The following is a 19358-nucleotide window of genomic DNA, read 5'->3' on the forward strand; positions in this document are numbered from 1 at the left end:
AGGCGGTTGGAAAGACCTATTGACAGCTAAAAGAGGCTCAAATTGATTATCTTTAAAGAAATACAGTAGGAGGAACAACTATGCTAAAAGCACAGCTTTGAACAAGCCCTCACTTAATGTCAGAGTTGGGAGTAAAAATGGCAACTAATGAGACAAAAAATAAAGGAAAAGAGAGAGAAAGAATGAAAAAAACCTTTATGTACGTATTTACTTTGTACCTTTGATTTTTGCTAAGTTGTTTCATAGTCACTAAGTGCACAACAATGATGATATAAAATAAAAGCCAAAAAAGTAAAAAGACATAGGGAGCTCATTGTTTAAAGAAATAGTTAAAATGTCATGGAATAGATTTAATAAGTAAATGTAACAGTGCATAATTTTAGTGGTCATCCCTTTCTTGACATGTCTTTTTTCTAATTATCTTAAAAATGATAAAAAAAATTCACCAATTAGTTTATTTTTAATTTTGAAAGTGGAGGGAAAATAGTTTTTATTGGCAGCATTTGATAATTATAAAATTAGATGTCTATAGGAGAGACTAGTGTTCATTAATTTTAGTTGACTTGGGAATGATAAAAAAGCTTTTATTCTAGATTAATTTTATTTTATGTTCAGGCATGGGATTGCTGATTACTGAAATGTAGAATATATTTTTCAACAAATAACTTTATGTTTGCATGACAAGCACATACATTTTCCATTAGTATTTTTTTGAAACCAGAAATAAGTTTAGCTGACACTATAATCATGAAATTTTATTGAGGACTTATTAAAATATATTGAATATTGTGCTCCTGTAGAAGTTTAAAGAATACTATTAATTTTGTATCTTCCTACACATTTCTATATTGAAATAATACACTTCCTTTTTCTGTTAAAATTAACAAAGTTTCCTGGTTCATCATTTAAGATGGACTCAAAGTAGCATATTTATTCTTATATGACTGAAAATTCAAATTCTGGACTCAATATCTAGAGTACCATGATACAATAGCTTGTGTTTATTTTATGATATATATGTAACTAATCGTAAAGGAAGATCTACACAGTACATTTTCCTGTGTTGGATAACAGATAAGAGGGGGTGTTTTAACTATGGATTCCATCAACATGATAAAATCCGTCTTAAGAATGGTTGTATTTAATCTCTGAAACGGAGCTTCACACCATTTCATTCTCATGCTAAATGAGCTACTGCAGCAGCGGTGTAGACAGACTACTGCTGCAACTCTGAGGAGCTGGTGATGGCCTTTAAGAGGGATGTAAGGGGCGATCCTTGTTCACTTCTGCCCCAGAGGCTCCTCTTTCTGACACTTCTGCTGCACGGAAGTGATACTCCACTACCTTCTGTTTAGGGAGCTTTTTACTGCCCAGGAAGATTAACTGCTTCATCCTTTGTGGTCCCTTTGTAGACTATCTAGCTTTAAATCGCGCAGGTAACAACGATTCACTCTATTTTTATTATCTAGTTCATCCTGCCAGACCGTGAGTGTCTTAAAGTTGAGACTCACATTCCTTTTGAATTTCCAACGTTTAACACAATGATGAACGTACAGCAGAAACTCAAGCAGAAATTTAATGTACCTTCATTAGAGGAGTGAAAGGAAAGAAGAACAGGAGGATGGAAGGAGGGAGAATGCCAATTTCCTTACATTAGTACTTTTAAAATATATATTCTTTGAAATTTATTGAAGTATATTTGATTCACAGTGTTTGAGATGTACAGCAAAGGGATTCAGTTGTACATATCTATTCTTTTTCAGATTGTTTTCCATTATAGGTTATTGCAAGATATTGAATATAGTCCCCTGTGCTATACAGTAGTCCTTGTTGTTTATCTATTTTGTATATAGTAATTTGTATCTGCTAATACCAGACTCCTAATTTATCCCACCCCTTTCCCCTTTGGTAATCGTAAATTTGTTTCATATGTCTGTGGGTCTGTTTCTGTTTTGTAAATAAGTTAATTTGTATCCTTCTTTTTAGATTCCACATATAAATGATCTCATAGGATACTTGTCTTTCTCTGACCTACTTCACTTACCACGATAATCTCTAGGTCCATCTCTGTTGCTGCAAATGGCATTATTTCACTCCTGTTTTATGGCTGAGTAGTAGTCATTCCATTGTGCATGTGTGTGTATTACATCATCTTCTTTATCCAGTTATCTGTCAATAGACATTTAGGTTGTTTCCATGCCTTGGCTATTGTAAATAGTGCTGCTATGAACATTGGGTTGAGTGTGTCTTTTCAGTTAGAATTTTCTCTGGGTATATGCCCAGGAGTGGGATTGCTGGATCATATGGTAACTATTTTTAGATTTTAAGGAACCTCCATATTGTTTTCCATAATGGCTGTACCAGTTTACATTCCCACCAGCAGTGTAGGAGGGTTCCTTTTTCTCCACACCGTCTCCAGCATTTATTATTTGTAGACTTTTGGGTGATGGCCATTCTGACAGGTGTGAGGTAATACCTCACTGTAGTTTTGATTTGCATTTCTCTAATAATTAGCGATGTTGAGCATCCTTTCATGTGCCTGGTGGCCGTCTGCATGTCTGCTTTGGAGAAATGTTAGTACTTTCATGATGAGGTTCTTAGTCAGTATTGGGAAACAGAGCCATCTTTTGGTATCTTCAGGGAGTTGCTTCCTTGCTTCTAGGACCCAGCCCCCCAGCCCCTCAAGATACCAAAATCTACTGATGCCCAAGTCTTCATGTCAAATAGCACAGTATTTTCTCAGAACCTGTACACAGCCTCCCACATACTTTAAGTCATCTCTAGTTTGCTTATAGTACCTAATACAATGTAAGTGCAATGCAAGCAGTTGCCAGCTACACAGCAAATTCAAGTTCTACTTTTTGGAACTTCCTGGAATTTTTAAAATATATTTTTGATCTGAGGTTGGTTGAATATGCAGATGTAGAATTGCACATACAGAGGGCTGACTGCATTTACACTTCATTCTAAGTGTGGTCTTTAGACTGCCTTTGTTGAATGCACTGTTAGTTTCTGACCACCTGTGTGTGTGTGTGTGTGTGTGTGTGTATGTGTGTGTGTGAGAGAGAGAGACCCCGGGAACAAAGCCCTACGGTTCTGACTATGACATCCCTGCTCCAGTTTCACCTTTCTCCCATCCATCGGTGTTCAGGAGAAACAGTGACAGCCATGCCCTGTTCAGCTAGCACCATGGTACATCCTCATTAAGATGTATTATTTAAATGTACATATTGCCAGTAGCCGCCATGCAGGCATATTATGTCTACTCTGATCATAAATATTTACTTAGGCCATGAACAACATGTGAAGCATTTGAATATTTATGACTTTATAGTTTTATTAAGATATTAATTCTTCAAATTAAAATTTTATATTCAGCAAGCTAGACTCTAGAATAAATAAATTATAAGCCAAATTTAATTACAAACCTGGATATTTACCTAATGATTTTCAGTATCGAGGCTTAATTGGGGCTGAAAATATTTCAGCAACAAGATGCTTACTTTCAGTCTCTTTCCCAGCCTTCATCTATAGGTAACTATGGTTTATTGAGCCCATCTAAGTACTGTTACTTCTTTGTGCCAATTTACCCTCATAACAACCTGTAAAGTAGAGATAATGATCATTTTACAATTAAAAAAAAAAAAACTGAGAGTTAAGCACTTGGCTGAATTCCCCCACCTCATCCTGTGCAGTTGAGATGGAAATCACCAATATCTCCAGAGGAGGAGCTGTGTTCAGCCACCTCCAGGCAGTGCATCGTGGGTCCAGGCAACGTGAGATGTGTCTGGTGGGCTTTCCCGCCTAGAGACGGGTTTAATCCTCATCCTGTCACTGTGGGTTAGATAGGAGGATTCGTTATTTGCAGGTGAGGGAAACAAGAAGTTAAAACAAGCCTTCTAAGTCCCTGAGCAAATTAAAGGGGCCCAGAAATCCCACGGTTCCAAGTTCAAGACTCATCCCGCTGCCTCAAGCTTGCCATACGATGCTTTTGCACTTTTTTCTTACTGAAAAACTGCATCCTCGTTCAGACACTGCATAGTGCTCATAGCTGGAAATGTGTCCTTCACATTTAGAAATCAGTTTGCTGTTGTCGACTGAAATAAATGTGCAGCCTAAAAGTTAAGAGTTAGTTTTATCTGGCGGGATGACTCAAGCCAGGATGTCAGCCTCTCAGATGGCTCTGAGGGGCTGCTCCAAAGAGGTAGGGGAGGAGCTAGGATATATAGGAGCTTTACCACAAAGACCAGGTTGTTGGAGTAATAAAAGATTGCTTGTTATCTGAAGAAAACCCAGGCATCTTAAGTTGAAGAATTTAGTGCTTTTCTGTGTATGGGAGGAAGCAAACATTTGGGCTCATTCTATTCATTCCTTCGACAAGCACCTAGCTATCTAGGGCCATCCTGTCCTTTCTTATTCTGAGTCCCCTCAGGGTTCACCACTGTGAGTAGCTGCAGAGGCCAGGCTGCCGGCTTGTCTTCCCTGGGGGGTGGCAGCAGCAGCGGCTGATGACTTGGTTTCAGCGTTCTTTGTTTACTGATGTGGTTGCAGTATTTTCATTCACACAGTTGTAGCCCTTGGGTACACGTGATGGTATGGTAATGCAAGGACGCATTTGAGAAGAGAATAGGAAAAAGTAAAGCTCAAGTGTGAAAAGGGGTTAGCAGAGGGCATATATGAGACTTTTTCTGACCTAACGTTGGCTTGCCTGCTAGAGCGCTCTTCTAATGGTCTTTCTCCAACAATGTGGACTTGAGGGCCATTTCCTCATCATCTGCTGTAGAGTGAGAAGAAAAGTATTTGAGGGTCATGATGGACAGCTAAAGGGGCACAAATCCAAAGAGTTCTGGTATCAGAAAAAATAAGTTTATCTTACGATAATTATCACTGAAAATTCTAAACCTTAAATCAGAGAAGCATTAGCCATCTGGTAAGGCTCTTTGCTATAAATGTGTGGAGATTGGTACTGCATTAAGGACAATTCAGGAAGGCACGAATTAAAAAACATAAGAACTGAAAATGCATATGAAAATTGAGTCATAACATTGCGTGGCCCTTCAATATAAATCAGTATTGCAATATAGTTTGATACTAAGTTATGTCGATGCATTTTCTTGTATGCTAAAATATTTCTGAGCTATAGTCTATAGGCAGATGTGAAATGTGTGTGTGTGTGTTTTGAAATTCAGTGTTGTGCACGCTTAGTGCCTAAAATGAAAGTCTAACAAGACAGGACATAAACAGTACCTAGAACAGGCACACCTTGGAGGTATTTTGGATTTGGGTCCAGACCAGCACAATGAAGCGAGCACCGCAGTAAGGTGAGTCAGCTGACGTTTTTGTCTCCCAGTGCATGTCGTATAAAAGTTATGTTTACACTATCCTGTAGTCTACTAAGTATGCAATCACATTCTGTCCAAAAGGACAATGTGCATACCTTCTTTAAAAAATTCTCCACTGGTGAAAAATGCTAACCATCATCTGACAATGCAGGGTTGCCACAAACCTGTGATTTATGAAAAAACAGAATATCTGCCAATGCAGTGAAATGAGGTATGCCTAAAGGTATTTCAGAAGACGAGTAGAAAAGAATTGTCAGGCACTATGCAAAATGTGTTATATTTATTAGGTTCATATTCATTATTTAATCTTTAAAATAAACCTTTGAGTTAGGAGTGTATTGGCCCCAAATAAAGAAACGAATATTACCTTGCTCCTGCTGTAGGGAGAGTGTTTCAAATTGAGGATTCAAATCCAAATCTGTTTGAGGCCAAATCCACCGCCTTTAATAGGTGCACTGCATTCCCGCTTAGATGTTCACACTGCCACTGTGCATGTGTGTCGGGAGCTGCGGAGAAGAAAGGTCAAGCACAAGAAAAAGCAACTGGTGTAGGATCATGACCTGAGGTGAGAGGGAAGGCTGTCAGGCCAACAGAAACTCCCATAACTCTGAAAAGAAAGTTTCAATGAACAACCCCTGAGTCACAAATTGCGAATGATACTCCGTTTAGAATAAACTATTAAAATATTTCATACAAATTATTTCATTTGCCTTCAAAAAGTTTTCCTGGCCACTGAGTTTATGCCAGGATTTCATTGATTCATCAGTTCAGCCACTCAGCATGCATTGATTATGGACTCACTGGGCTTGGACTCAGAAAGGGACTCTGGACATGATCTGAAGAATGAACACGGGTCGGTTTCTGTTTTGTAGATGAGTTCATTAGTGTCTTCTTTTTTCTTTTCTTTCTTTTTTTGTTTTAGATTCTACATATAAGTGATATCATATGGTATTTTTCATTCTCATTGTGGCTTACTTCACTTAGAATGACAATCTTCAGGTCCATCTATGTTGCTGCAAATGGCATTATTTTATTCTTTTTTATGCCTGAGTAGTATTCCATTGTGTAAATATACCATAACTTCTTTATTCAGTTATCTGTCAATAGACATTTAGGTTGTTTCCATGTCTTAGTTATGGTAAAATGTTCTGCTGTGAACATTGGGGTGCAGAAGTCTTTACCAATTAGAGTTCCCTCTGAGTATATGTCCAGCAGTGGGATTGTTGGCTCTTAGTAAACAATCTTATGGTTACTGGGAGGAAAGGGTGGGAGGAAGGGATAAATTAAGGAGTTTGAAATTTACAAATATTAAACACTATATGTAAAAATAGATTTAAAAAAACACATTTATTCTGTACAGCACAGGGGACTACATTCAATATCTTGTAATAACCTTCAATGAAAAAACATGAAAACAAACGTACGTATATATATGTGTGTGTATATATATATATACACATACACACACACATGACTGGGACATTATGCTGTATGTCAGAAATTGACATGTAACTAACTATACTTCAATTAAAATAAAATAAAATAAAACAAAAACAAAAACAGCAATGAAAAAGAATGAATACAGGCTTATGGAGAGTATGAGCACTTGGTGAGGAGGGCGGAGCCTGTGCACAGATCCATCAGCCAGAAATTCTGAGCCTTCCAGAGGCTGAGAGCACAAGTCGGGCAGGAGAAAGGGAAGCTTAGGAGGGAACTAGAGAAGAAGTCATTTTGCTTTTCATTGATAAGATCTTCTAAATTTATTTCTCTATGTGTCAAATTTATTAGAAACAAAGATGTATTCCATCCTGTGAAAGTAATATTGTGTAATATCCTATAGAATAAAGTATTAAGTATCTATTATTAAATAGTTTGTCTAAAATTTTTAAATGTCAATATCAGTTTGCCACCATTTATGCTAATGGCTCCTGATATTTTTATAGCATTTAATTCATGTGGTAATATTTAATTTAAGACATGTACTTTCTTCTATACAGCAATAGGAATAGAAATGAAGATTTCCATGTGCAAAAGCACTTAATATAAAAATATATGTGTTTAAAACTTGAATTTCAGTGATTTTAAGAGGGAGAAGTAGAGGTTTGGTTAGCTTTTTATTGTTCTGTATGTCATCCGTCCTAAAATACAATCTTCGAGTTAGTCTCCCACTGAAGACTTTATTAAGAACTAACTGGACTCACGAAAGATGTTAGGCATGAAGTCTTGAAGAAATTTCACTTTTGTTTGTAAAACTTTTGCTGCGGCCCTTCTGTTCGCGATCCAAAGGCAACATTTCTGTAGCTGCTAAGCTATTCTGTTTTCGGCTTTCTAACATGCCAGCATCAAAGCTGTAACTCTGCCCTTTCTCTCCTTATCCCCCTCAGACCCAGGGTAACTGGGAGAACGTTCAACGTCAACAGCAGCTCGTCTTTCCGATAAACAAAGCACAAAGAGGGACGCATGCAGCTGCCAGGCAGTGGGTCAAAGCGGCGTATTCCCCATTCTGTCCGCACATAGTAAAACATGCGATGTCGCGCGTGACATGATCCTACATTACAGTCATGTTTCTTTGGGTGGGACTGCTGTGCAGGAATTGCTAAGATCCTGAAATCCGTACAGTGGAAACAACTGTACAACTGATGGTGAGTGAGCTCTGGCGATGAGGGGAGGGCGTGGCACTGAAGACAGTGGTGGGGGGGTGGGGAGAGCAGCGCTGGTCATTTTTCTTTGATGCCAAAAGCTCAGTAAAGCCCCTCCACTCACAGATCCCTCCTGACACGCTTAATAAGCCTCGTCTTCACTTCTTCACTCACAGGTTCCCTGCTCTGAGGTTCCAAGGACATGAAACAATAAATTAAACTCCCAAAGCTAGTCACTTTCATATAGACTTCATACTTGTGAACTTGAAATTGGGGAGTACCAAAAGCACAGTACATTTGGAATACCATAGTATTCAGAAAAGGAACTGCATATATATAAATACGAATGTCATGTCCACAGTAGGACGTCGTGATGTGGTGTGACCAGCAGTGGTGAGGCTGTCTGACCTCATCAGCCTGGATGGGTGCCTCTTCGTGATGGGTTTTACTGACATCACGTGCATCATTTTTTATAAAGAGTCTGTTTTTGTTTCAGACGTATGTGTTGCTTTGTCAGATTTATGGTAAATTGTATTTTCAACATCAGTCATTTTAATTAAAGCCTGTATAAAATCCTAGCCTGCTGTAGTGTTTTTATACACCTCGGTTCTGTAGTTCCAGTTTATCTCCATGCAGGTGTCCGTGCTCCCCCTCCAAGAAAATATCTTTTGAAAACTGCAGAATCGTTTGCTTTTGCTGCCTGTCTTAATTTTCATAGTAAAAGATGAAATATTTTTCTTAGAAAAAAAGGTGATAGGCAGTCAGAGGAAAGTTGGAAAATATGATTTATATAGAAATATCATATTATTGTTCAGATCGCATCTAGGACCCCCTCATATCTCTTAAAATAAAATCCAGATATCTGTCTCCTGCAGGACTCTGTGACGATCTGCCACTTTTACTTCTTCTGTTCTGACCTACCGCGTGACATTGTAGCCACATGGCCTCCTTTGGCTCCTCAAGGTGCCAAAGAAATCCTTACCTCAAAGCCCTTGCGCTTGCTCTTTCTCCCTTCCTAAAACCGTGATGCCTGGCCATTTGGACCTGAGACTCCTTTTCATCTTTTCAGTCTTTGGTCAAATATCACCTTCACCAAGAAATCACCTGACTTTCTCTGAAGAGGTCAGCCATCCCTCATTATCTTAACACCCTATTATTTTACGCTAGAGAACTTATCCCCGATCCAAAGATGCCTCATTATGTTTGCTTATTTATTATATTATGTGTTTGTCTATCACGTGTGTCTTTCCACTAAAATGTTACCTCTGTGAGTTCAGGAGCCTAACTGGTGCTGTGTTATACCATATTTCTGGCACCTAGAACTGACTTTATTAATAAGAGGCATCCAAATAAAAATTTCTCCATTGGCAGTTCAGTTCCTTAGTAATCAGGAAGACTTCTTTACTGATAGGTAATGATGTCCCCACAGGATTCTGAGGTCCAGATTGATGACCGGCAGTTCAAAAATGTGTGTTATCTAATTAGCTCAGATATTATTCCTACTTCCATCATGAGGGAAAGACTGATGTGAATGAATGTGTAAATAAGTCAGTGAATTAATGAATTAATGACAAAGATCACATACTGGCCTGATCAATTTTAATTTCTAGTTCAGGGTGGCCATCGGTATAATCTTTGCAGGTAAACTCCAGTTATAAAAGGATCCAAAGAAGCTCTTTCTGATGATCTGGAGTCACATGTCCATCTCTGAAATGGAGACATGGCCGCATACTCAAAATGAGCTGGAAAACAGTGAGTGTGAACCAGGTCCTGTCCCTTTAATTCTATACTAAAATCAAGACATCAGAGAGGTGGCTGGCTTATGGATGATAATAGACTATATATTTTTTATTTTGTTTTAAAAAGTCAATATATATATATTGTGTTTCATTTTAAAATGTGCTTAACATCCAGGGGGAGTCAATAAATGCTGTCTGACTCTCTTCCATGATAAAATAACTTGCCATCAACTGTTACATCAACACCTGATCAAAAGAAATTGAAGAGAGCAGCACACTGCTGGGTAATTCTAAAGCTAGGTAGTAAAACCCCTTCTAGAATTGGATTCTCATTGCTGTATATGTGACCACCTCTGTGAAAAATAAAGACATGACCATAACTTAGTCAAAGAGCCAGAAATAGCTTTTGAGAAGGGCATCATTCTGTCTCACTGCAGGGATCTGCATATTCTCCAAAATCCTAGCTTCTAGCCTGTAGTCCACCCAGCATCAAAGGTATGTAAAATATCCGGAGGCTTAATTCATTAATGCTAACATCACTCTTCCTTTCATTTTAAACAAAAGTAACATAGTAAACTAGTCAATAGACTTTTCATTCAGCTCCAAAATACAAATGTCCCCGGCGTCATAAAATAAACTGTCCGTATATGTGGAAAAAAAAATACAATGGTGAAAAATATTTCCTTTTATAAAATTTTAAAGTTGGCTTCATAATGGTTTGAAATGAAATATCTACTTTTAATTAGTTAAGACTATAATTTCAAAGGAGAACGTTGATCATTATTATTTCTACAATTCGTATGTCTGGCTATTTTATAGGCAAATATTTAAGGCTGAAGAATCTAACACTGCTAAGGAAATATTAGTATTGGATCTGTCCTGGGTGTCTCTCTGTACACCCAAGAGATTTGCCCATTTGTACTGGATGAATAGATTATATCAAAGAATGATTGAAGTTTTATTTCAAAATTCAGGCAGATGTGTTGATCTAGTCTGCATCAACTTAAACATAGTTTTTTTTTTAAGCCACAAAATTCCCTCTAGACTAGTATATATAACTTTATGTCTCAGGAATTCTTTTGAGAAAAGTAGGTGAAGGTAAAAGTCTGTTGTTTTTTTTTTAACACCACTTCAGAGCAAACTGAGAATTACTTGGATCCCGTATGCCAAACTGAAAAACGCTTGATTTTTCCTAAGTCTTTGCTCAGTGTCTTCTCATTGAGAGTATGAAACATAGTCATTGTAATTATAATTCTGGCCAAACTTTGTGTTGATTCTATAATAACATAACCCAAAAGGAATGAATGGCTACATTTTACAATCTGTGGAAGGATGACTCTGTTACTTTGAATTTATTTTAATTTTTTTCTTTTACATTTCACTTTTCTCAAGTGCCAAATAAAATTTTGCTCACATGTTTCCTTTTAAAACATGAGTTTAGAAGACAACTCAAAAAAAAAAAAAAACAGCCTTGATGAAAGTTTTATTAGCTTCTATGAATCCTAAAATATTGTGCTTTTCCTTTCTGTGGTTAAGTGACACTTGCCATCACACAAAAGAATGATAATTATATTAGCCTTAATCATTAACATGTGCTAAGCACTTATTTGTCTAAATAACTGTATTAGCCAGAGTTAATACAGTTTTGGTGTAAATGCAAGAAATCCAACTCAAACATACTTCAGCAAAACGGAGGATTATTTGGCTTGTATAAACTGTAGAAGACCCTGAATAAGAGAAACCAGAGAATTAAAATAGTTGGGATTTTTCACTCGATGCCTCATTTCTTGCTGTGTGTCCACCAAATTATCTCAGACTGTCTTCCTACAAGGTTAAAATCATGAATTCCAACATTATCAGGGCTTGTAGCCCCATAGCTTTCCAAACAGAAAGGAAAGCAAAATTCTAATATTCAGCTACATCTTGAAAAGCCCTGAGGGAAAGATTCTAATTGGCCTGTTGGGTCACATGCTCACAACTATATGAATCACATCTGGTCCCAGGAACGTGATGCTATGTTTGGACTAGCCTTGGTCGGAAGGCATCATTAAATCCATAACAGTAACTATGGAGCTGAGGGTCTTGTTAAAAAGATGCCGATTCCTATTCTGACCTCATGGTTAGGGCAAGAGAAGTGTCTTCAAAATGAAGGATACAGGATGCATTTTTCCAGAAGGAATGAGAGGGGTAGAGAGAGGGACACACACACACCACACACACACACACACACACACGAGGGTAAGCCTTCCCTCATCTCCTGTTCTTTCATCTTCTCTACATCATGGATGTACTGAACATCATCTGTGAAATCTAGTGAAAGCAAATGCTAATGAATTGACGTACTTTGGGTTATTCACGATCTTTATTCTTCAGAAATTTGAGATGCCATTAGATACGACCTTTTATTGTCAAAGAGAAGCAGACATTAATGTTACAGATGACGATGAAAATTTAACAACCTAAAAGGACGAATCAGATGGTTGAGAGTGGTGTTTTATCAGTTCTCAGTCACACTTCTGACACTTGATGAAATCTTAGAATGGATGGAGTCTTAAACTGCTGTTGGCCAAGTGGCAACCACAATGGCTCGCTGTCACTTCAGTTGAATGATGTGTATGGTTGTGTACTACATGTGATGAGTCCAACAGGCATATAAGATACCTTCAAAGAATCACACAATGACTCAGTATTAAAACAACAAAAAAAATGTGGTTGCAGAAAGTCACTGAAACAGGGCAATGATGCATGCATTTGGTGTTTGTATAAACATTCAGAATTAGAAGAAAAAAATTCTATTCCATTTTTTTCTTTTAGAGCAAAACCCAAATATTTTAGGGAACCTAAAAAAGGAGAATTCCCACAAATAGATGAAGCTCTGCTTTTCTTTGTTGCTGATTCAAGTGCAATGCAACTGAAGTTAGGAGAGACTGCGAGGTGCCTTGAAAGGAATGAAAGGAATTTCAGAACATCAGTCTTGAATGATGGAATTATATAGAATTGTCATTATGATATCATGTCAGATTTTATTTAGCAGGGATTTTTCCTTTATAGTGCATAAAATAGTAGTAAATCTTACAAATCACAGTGTATTTGATGTGAGTGAAACACTACAGTAAAAGAAACTGATTTTACTTCATAGAAGTCATTTTGACAACATTATGGAGTAGCAGGATCATTATACTAATAATCAGATTACCTATATTCTAATTTTTATTCTATCACCAACTAATTTTACTCTCTCGGAGATATTAAAGTAAATACGTATAAGACGTCATGTAAACTACGGAGTAAAGGTTTTTGACTAGATTATGGCAAATGTCAGTTTCAAACGTGATTCTAGATGGAATGAAAAGTGTAAAAAGATACTCGTTATTTCTTTATCTTAAAAATGATAGTTTGGAAATACTGTGACTTTGTCTTGGTAGGTATGTAATTTCCAGAGGCCAGGGTGATCATTTTATTTTCAGTGCAGTAATAATTTATCTAAATCACATACTTAATATTCCCACTAGACATGTATCTAGCATGCAGGACATGCCATGTTTCTTTCATTTTCATAGTGTTTGGTACTTTGGTGGTTATAGCTTCAGACAGATTAGCACGGCAGTAAGTAGTAGAATATGCTAATGGACAGCTAATCAAGTGAGTGGGTACCACACAGTCAATTACTACAGAGTACAATTATAATTCAAAAATATGTGAGGCATTGTCACTTTGCTGCAGTGTTTTCACACCGAATGTTCTAACAAGAATAGACAAATGATTGCACACTAGCACACTTGGGAATACGGCCATTAAGAACCGAAGATTTTCTAATAAGATGGTAATCTCCTTTCTTTCGCAGATGCCACAGGCAGTACGGCTGCTCATATGTTAAAAATTTAGTGCAGCATTTGTAAAACTCAAGCAACTAACATTTTATTCTATTGGTTTCTTGGAGTCTGGGAATCTGAAATCGACTAGAGTTGTTATAGTCTTTTCCCCATCGTCAATAATGACACCAATTGAATCATCTTAAATTTGTATTACAGAAAAGATTCTATCTTATTTTAACTTTTCAACGTGTATTTTTTATTGACGTATACTTGATTTACAATGTTGGGTTAATTTCTAGTGTAGAGCACAGTGATTTAGATATATATACTCCTTTTGTATTCTTTTCACTATAGGCTGTTGCAAGGTATTGATTAGAATTCCCTGTGCTGTACAGTAGGACCTTGTTGTTTATCTATTTTATATATAGTAGTTAGGATCTGCGAATCCCTAACTCCCAGTTTATCCCTCCTTCCCTCCTTTACCCTCTCGGTAATAATAAGTTTGTTTCCTATGCCTATGAGTCTGTCTCTGTCTTGTAAATAAGTTCATTTGTGTCTTTTTTTAAAATTCTACATACAAGTGATATCATATGGTGTTTTTCTCTCTCTGCCTGGCTTACTTCACTTAGTGTAGCAATTCTAGGAAAACAAATAGACAAAAGGATTCTGTTGTCTCCCATGGTAGCATTTTCCAAGGTGTATTTTTAAAGACTTACTTTCTTTTGCCAACTTTTCAAAAGAGACCCTATGCCTTTCAGTTTTTAATTGACAGGAAAAAAAAATCACAAAATGTTAGAGCTATAAAGAAGGCTAAAAATTATATAATCCATCTTTTTAATTTTAGAAATGAAGAAGCTGAATTATAAAGAGGCTAAATAAAGTACTTCACCCCACAAAACTAGCTGTTGACAAATTAGATTTCGAACCCAGATCCTTTCATTTTCACTTGAATGATTTGTTTATGATTGTCTCACTTTCCATTTACTATAAAACAAAAATAGGCTCCAGCAACTGATTATATGTTTATTTTGTTATCTAGTCTTTTGACCCTTTAGTTCCGACGTCTCAGTATTGAATCGTGGAAAGACTGTTTCAAGTCATCCAAAGACAAAAATTTGATACTAATTTATTCATTGACAGTAAAGATTCTACCACCAAGACTATATTTTCTGTTTATCTGCTTGATATATAATTTTTATCTCAAAAGTTGTGTATTTCTGAAAAACATTATCTGAGTAATGTTTAGGTAAATCAAATGATAGGCATTAAATAATCTCAAAGAAATGCTGTATACTACAGATTGGCTTTGGGTTTTGCTGTTGATATTACTGCTTTAAGTTTACTGAGTGGTTCTAATAAATAAAAATGTACAGTCATCCTTTGTAAACTACAGGGGAGTGGTTCCAGAATGTCCACCAATACCAAAGCCCACTGATGCTCAAGTCCCTTATATAAAATGGCATGGTACTGTTGGCCCTCCCTGTCTGGTTGAATTCAATCTGTGGTGGGTTGAATCGGCAGATGTGGAATCCATCCATACAGAGGGCCAACTGTATTTAATGGTGTTCAACTTGATTGGCTCCAGCTAATTCAGCAATAGAGTGTTTGTCCATATCAGCTATTAACCTATTGCAAAACTGGTGTACAGCATAATATGTTTTAGGAAATGTCATTTAGGAATGTAAAATTCGATAAACTGCTCTAGTTCAAATAACATAACAATTCACATGTTATTTTATACAAGGTTCCTTTTCACACACACACACCGAAGTAGTGTGTAGGTAAGAGAAAAGAAATTTGAGGGCATGTAGGGGGAAAAAAATAAAAAATATAGTACCAGCATGGGCAGAGTAGGGTAGCCATACCATTGGCCTCTTCCACCTCTTCTTTCTGAAATCTTCTATGAAAGTAAGAAGGTCTGTCTGTCTGGTGGGAACTGTCCCTCGGCTTCCCTTCCCTCATGCTGAGTGTGAGCACACTCTCACGGAGGTGTGCAAGGACCCCTTAATGTTCCACCTCTTTCCATTTTAGACAACCGGTGTTTCGCTAGCCCATCCCAATTCCCTATCAAACCCTCACCCTGGGGACGGCAGCCCTCTGCTCCTTGTTACACATGAGCTCTGAAGTGTGTTCCTCGTCTGAGAAATTGCCCCTTGGCAGTTCAGGCTGGTGGAATGTCTTCTGTTCTGCTGCTTCTACAGCACTTGGAACATTGGTGTCTCCCACCTGGTATGCCAAGCCCAGGAAAGAATAAGTGTTTATTCCTCTTAGGACCCAGTCGTAGCCTCCAAGGGCAGTTGGCATCAGTCGGACTTGCCAGCTCTGTGCAGTGCTTCCCCCTGGGGAAACCTGCCCCATAGCCGTCTGCAGTCTCTGTCTCTCTTGTCAGCAGACAGAGCACTGGCATTTTATGCCTCAGAGGAGCAAGAGGAATATGTCTAGATTTAGCCCATCTCTGCAAGGCTGCAGCCCCCAGTGTCCACTCATTTATGGGCCCAAGTGGCCACCTTAAGTGAATGCACCAGGAGCTCCACTGCTGGTTTCACTCACCTGCTGATCCTGGAAGGAGACACTTCGGATGCACATTGACACGTCTTACTTTAATACGTCCCCTTGAATTCCCAGAGTGATTTCTTTAGGGCTGTGCCCCATATAGGTATCCACCTACTAGGCTAGTTTTCCAAGGCCGTTCTGCCTGACTGTAAGGGCAGGCCATTGGCCACTGCCCATGACTCAGTAAAAACCCAAATCTAGTGGCAAACACCATGCAAAAATAAAGTTGATCTATTTTTGCCTTCTTCAGAGTAGTGGCCTTCCTAATAGGATGTAGTATGTTCATCTAATTCCCATTTGTAAACCAAATACCTCTGTTCTCCAGAAACTCCCTAAATATATAGATATTGTACAGTTAAAAATGAAAAGGATAGGAAAAGACAAAATATGCAAAAACTAAATAAAATTGCTTTAACTGTACTAATATCAGATTTAATACTCTTTAGAGCAATAAAAATTAAAGAGAGATATTTCATAAAGCTAAAAGGGTCAATCTCCCAAAAATATATAATATTTCTATATTTGCAAAACTTGACACAACTGAAATAATACACAAATTCACAGTCCTAGTAGAAGATGTACACATAACTTTTTTCAACAATTGAAAGAAAAAGGAGACAAAAGGTAGTAAGGATGCAGAAGACGTTAGCAACGTAATTTACAGATCTGCTCTAAATGACATAGTAAACACTGCATCCAATATAAGAATACTGAGCTCAACACTGACAGAGAGCATAGTCAAGTGCACACAGGATATTTATCAAACTGGTAGTATGCCAGGACGTAAAAAATAACTCAGGGTATATTCTCTGACCTCAGTGGAAAGTAGCCCCAAATTAACTGAAAATCATATTAGACACAAAGTAATGTTAGCACCTCACTCTGACCCTGAAACCGAGGTTAATATACATTTTATTATGAAGTCATTTCTCTTACATATTCCACATAAATTATATCACAAATCCCAATTAATCTATATGCAAGAAATAAAGAAATACATTAAACTTTTTAATTGTCAATTATTTATGAATGCCTTGAATTTAAACAAATGTTTGATCCAGTCTTGGGACATAAGCATACATAGTAAGATCTTAATTTCGTGAATTGTTCTTATACCAAAAAGAATGTTGAGAATGTTCACAATAAAATACAAAATTTTAGACCTGGGAAGAATTTTCATGCCGGCTAATAACTGGGAAGATAATGTCACTTCATTGAAAGAACAGAACCACCACTTAAACAATTAAGTTAAAGTTTGAATTGTGTCTCTACTCAGTGACACTAGGTGAAAGATTAAATATGTTGAATTTCAGTCTTCTGTATAAAATGGTTATAATAAGTTTTTGCCTATTGACTGTGCAAGAATATAAAAAATTAGAACTAACATCTGCTGGCCTCCTAATGACTGCTGGTAATAAGCTTGACCCGGAATCTGTGAGTGTTTAATAGCAGTTTATATTCCCAACAACCTTTTGACACAGTAGGTATATAAATAAAATGTGTGTGAGAATTCTGCATTAGCTGTAAAAATTAATGCCTTCTTATCTCATGCAAATAAAATTATGTGTGCATTCTCATCCACCATATATTAGATGGTTTCTGTTTTATCAATATTGCAAGGATGAGAACATACTTTTTTCTTTAGGTACCACAGTGATGCAAAGATTCAGTTTTGCATCATGGTAATTGTTAAGCTTCGTTTCTTTTTTGATAATGGATTTTGATTTCCTACTGAGTAACTCAAAATATTTAGATGCCTTAATAGGCATTTTAAAAAGTGCTTTAGGAAAGTTTTGACAATTCTCCGTTGAGATTTGGGGTTCTGTTTCCATGTTTTCCTCCTTACCATTGCTAAAAGGAGTTCATTCTTCCTACTGTGAGTCAAATCCAATTGAATAAAGTTATCAGTAGACCTCCTTTTATCTACAGCTATCTGTTGCTTTTAGGCAGATTAATGAACCTCTCCAGTTTCTAATAATAGTCATTATAACTGATATCAGTATAGAGTTAATATATTACTAAAAATTAAGATCTTTTAGAACAACATATATTATATATAAAAGAGAGTGTTCTGACTGCAAAGTGGGCTCTTAGTCTTAAAAGTAAGGCAAACCTATGGGGACAGCAAAAGATGTGTGGCACATTAAAATTAAGCTTGAATTGTTCGTCCTGATATAGCAAGTGTGATTTCTCAAGTTGGAAATGAAAACAAACTAAAACTAGGTGTCTTGATGGCATGGCTTTGAGAAGAGGCCAATGAAGTAAAGAAATCAGACAGACTTCAACATTAGCCAAGTCTTTCTTTTAGATACCCTTGCATTCTATTTTGTATTATCTTTTAAAGGCTCCTTATGGCATTAGCTCCCCCCAGTACAATGGGCTGAAACTCAGGTTACCTGACTTTTAAATGACCACTCCCGAAGTATCTAGCTGTTTTATTTTCTATTGGTTGTCCCAGAGTCGTGTTTAGAGCTTGGAGAAGCAGGTCCTCAAATGTATAAGAAATAGATAAATAAAATAAATGATAGTGGAAAAGCATTGGAAGGCATCTGAGTCATAGCATATGCAAAGTTGGAGGGCATTGGAAGAAAAATAAATCCACTGAATTCAGGTAGTTAAAGTTGGTCATGGGTAATCTTGGGAGAAAAAAAATAACAATGAATATTGTGCATGTTTCTGAAAAGCCAGTTACATTTAAAGGGTTATTTCACTGTCTGTTTCCTGTCCAGAATCCATCCATCTTGCTCCTCCTTGTTCCTGACATTTTCCTTATGTAGGTGCCTCAGTAGATTTTTATTTTATTTTATTTTATTTTTTCATGGTTAGCAATTAGTATTTTTCTATTGAAGTATAATCAGTTTTACAAGGTGGCGTCAATTTCTGGTGTACAGCATAATAGTTCAGTCATACATATACATGCATATATTCATTTTCATGTTCTTTTTCATCTCAATAGGCATTTTGAAAAGTACGTCAGGGAATCTCATTTTTTCCTTCTTAGCATTGCTGAGAAGAGTTAATTGTGAGTCGAGGAAAGCTGAACCCGCCCTCAGCAGCAAGGGTGGTTCCTGAAATTAAAGTCACCCTAGCTTCTCCCATCCCTCTTGTGAGTGATTTGCTCAAGCACTCAGGCTTTAGCCAAGCAGTCTGGGGCTTAATTTCTGAAGACTGATACTGGTTAAGACAAAGGTTCTCCAAGTGCAGTCCAGCAGCATCAGCATCCCCTGGGGACTCGTCCGAAATGAAATTTCCTAGCCTCCAACTGAGACC

General features: G+C 37.2%; 1 protein-coding gene across 2 annotated transcripts in view; it reads left to right on the forward strand.

The window, feature by feature from the left end:
• The window catches only part of GPC5 (glypican 5), a 1165610-nt gene that overhangs the window by 628768 nt on the left and 517484 nt on the right, over nucleotides 1-19358 (forward strand). The window contains exon 8 of one of the 2 annotated variants that reach the window (XM_072976439.1): nucleotides 7727-7848. The exons of the other annotated variant lie outside the window; for it this stretch is intronic. Coding sequence (XP_072832540.1) covers nucleotides 7727-7737 — 11 coding nt within the window. The 3' untranslated portion in view covers nucleotides 7738-7848. Of the gene's footprint in view, nucleotides 1-7726; nucleotides 7849-19358 lie in introns of those variants that run through there. 2 annotated transcript variants of the gene reach the window in all.

The sequence above is a fragment of the Vicugna pacos genome, chromosome 14, assembly GCF_048564905.1.
Source record: "Vicugna pacos chromosome 14, VicPac4, whole genome shotgun sequence".
NCBI lineage: Eukaryota > Metazoa > Chordata > Mammalia > Artiodactyla > Camelidae > Vicugna > Vicugna pacos.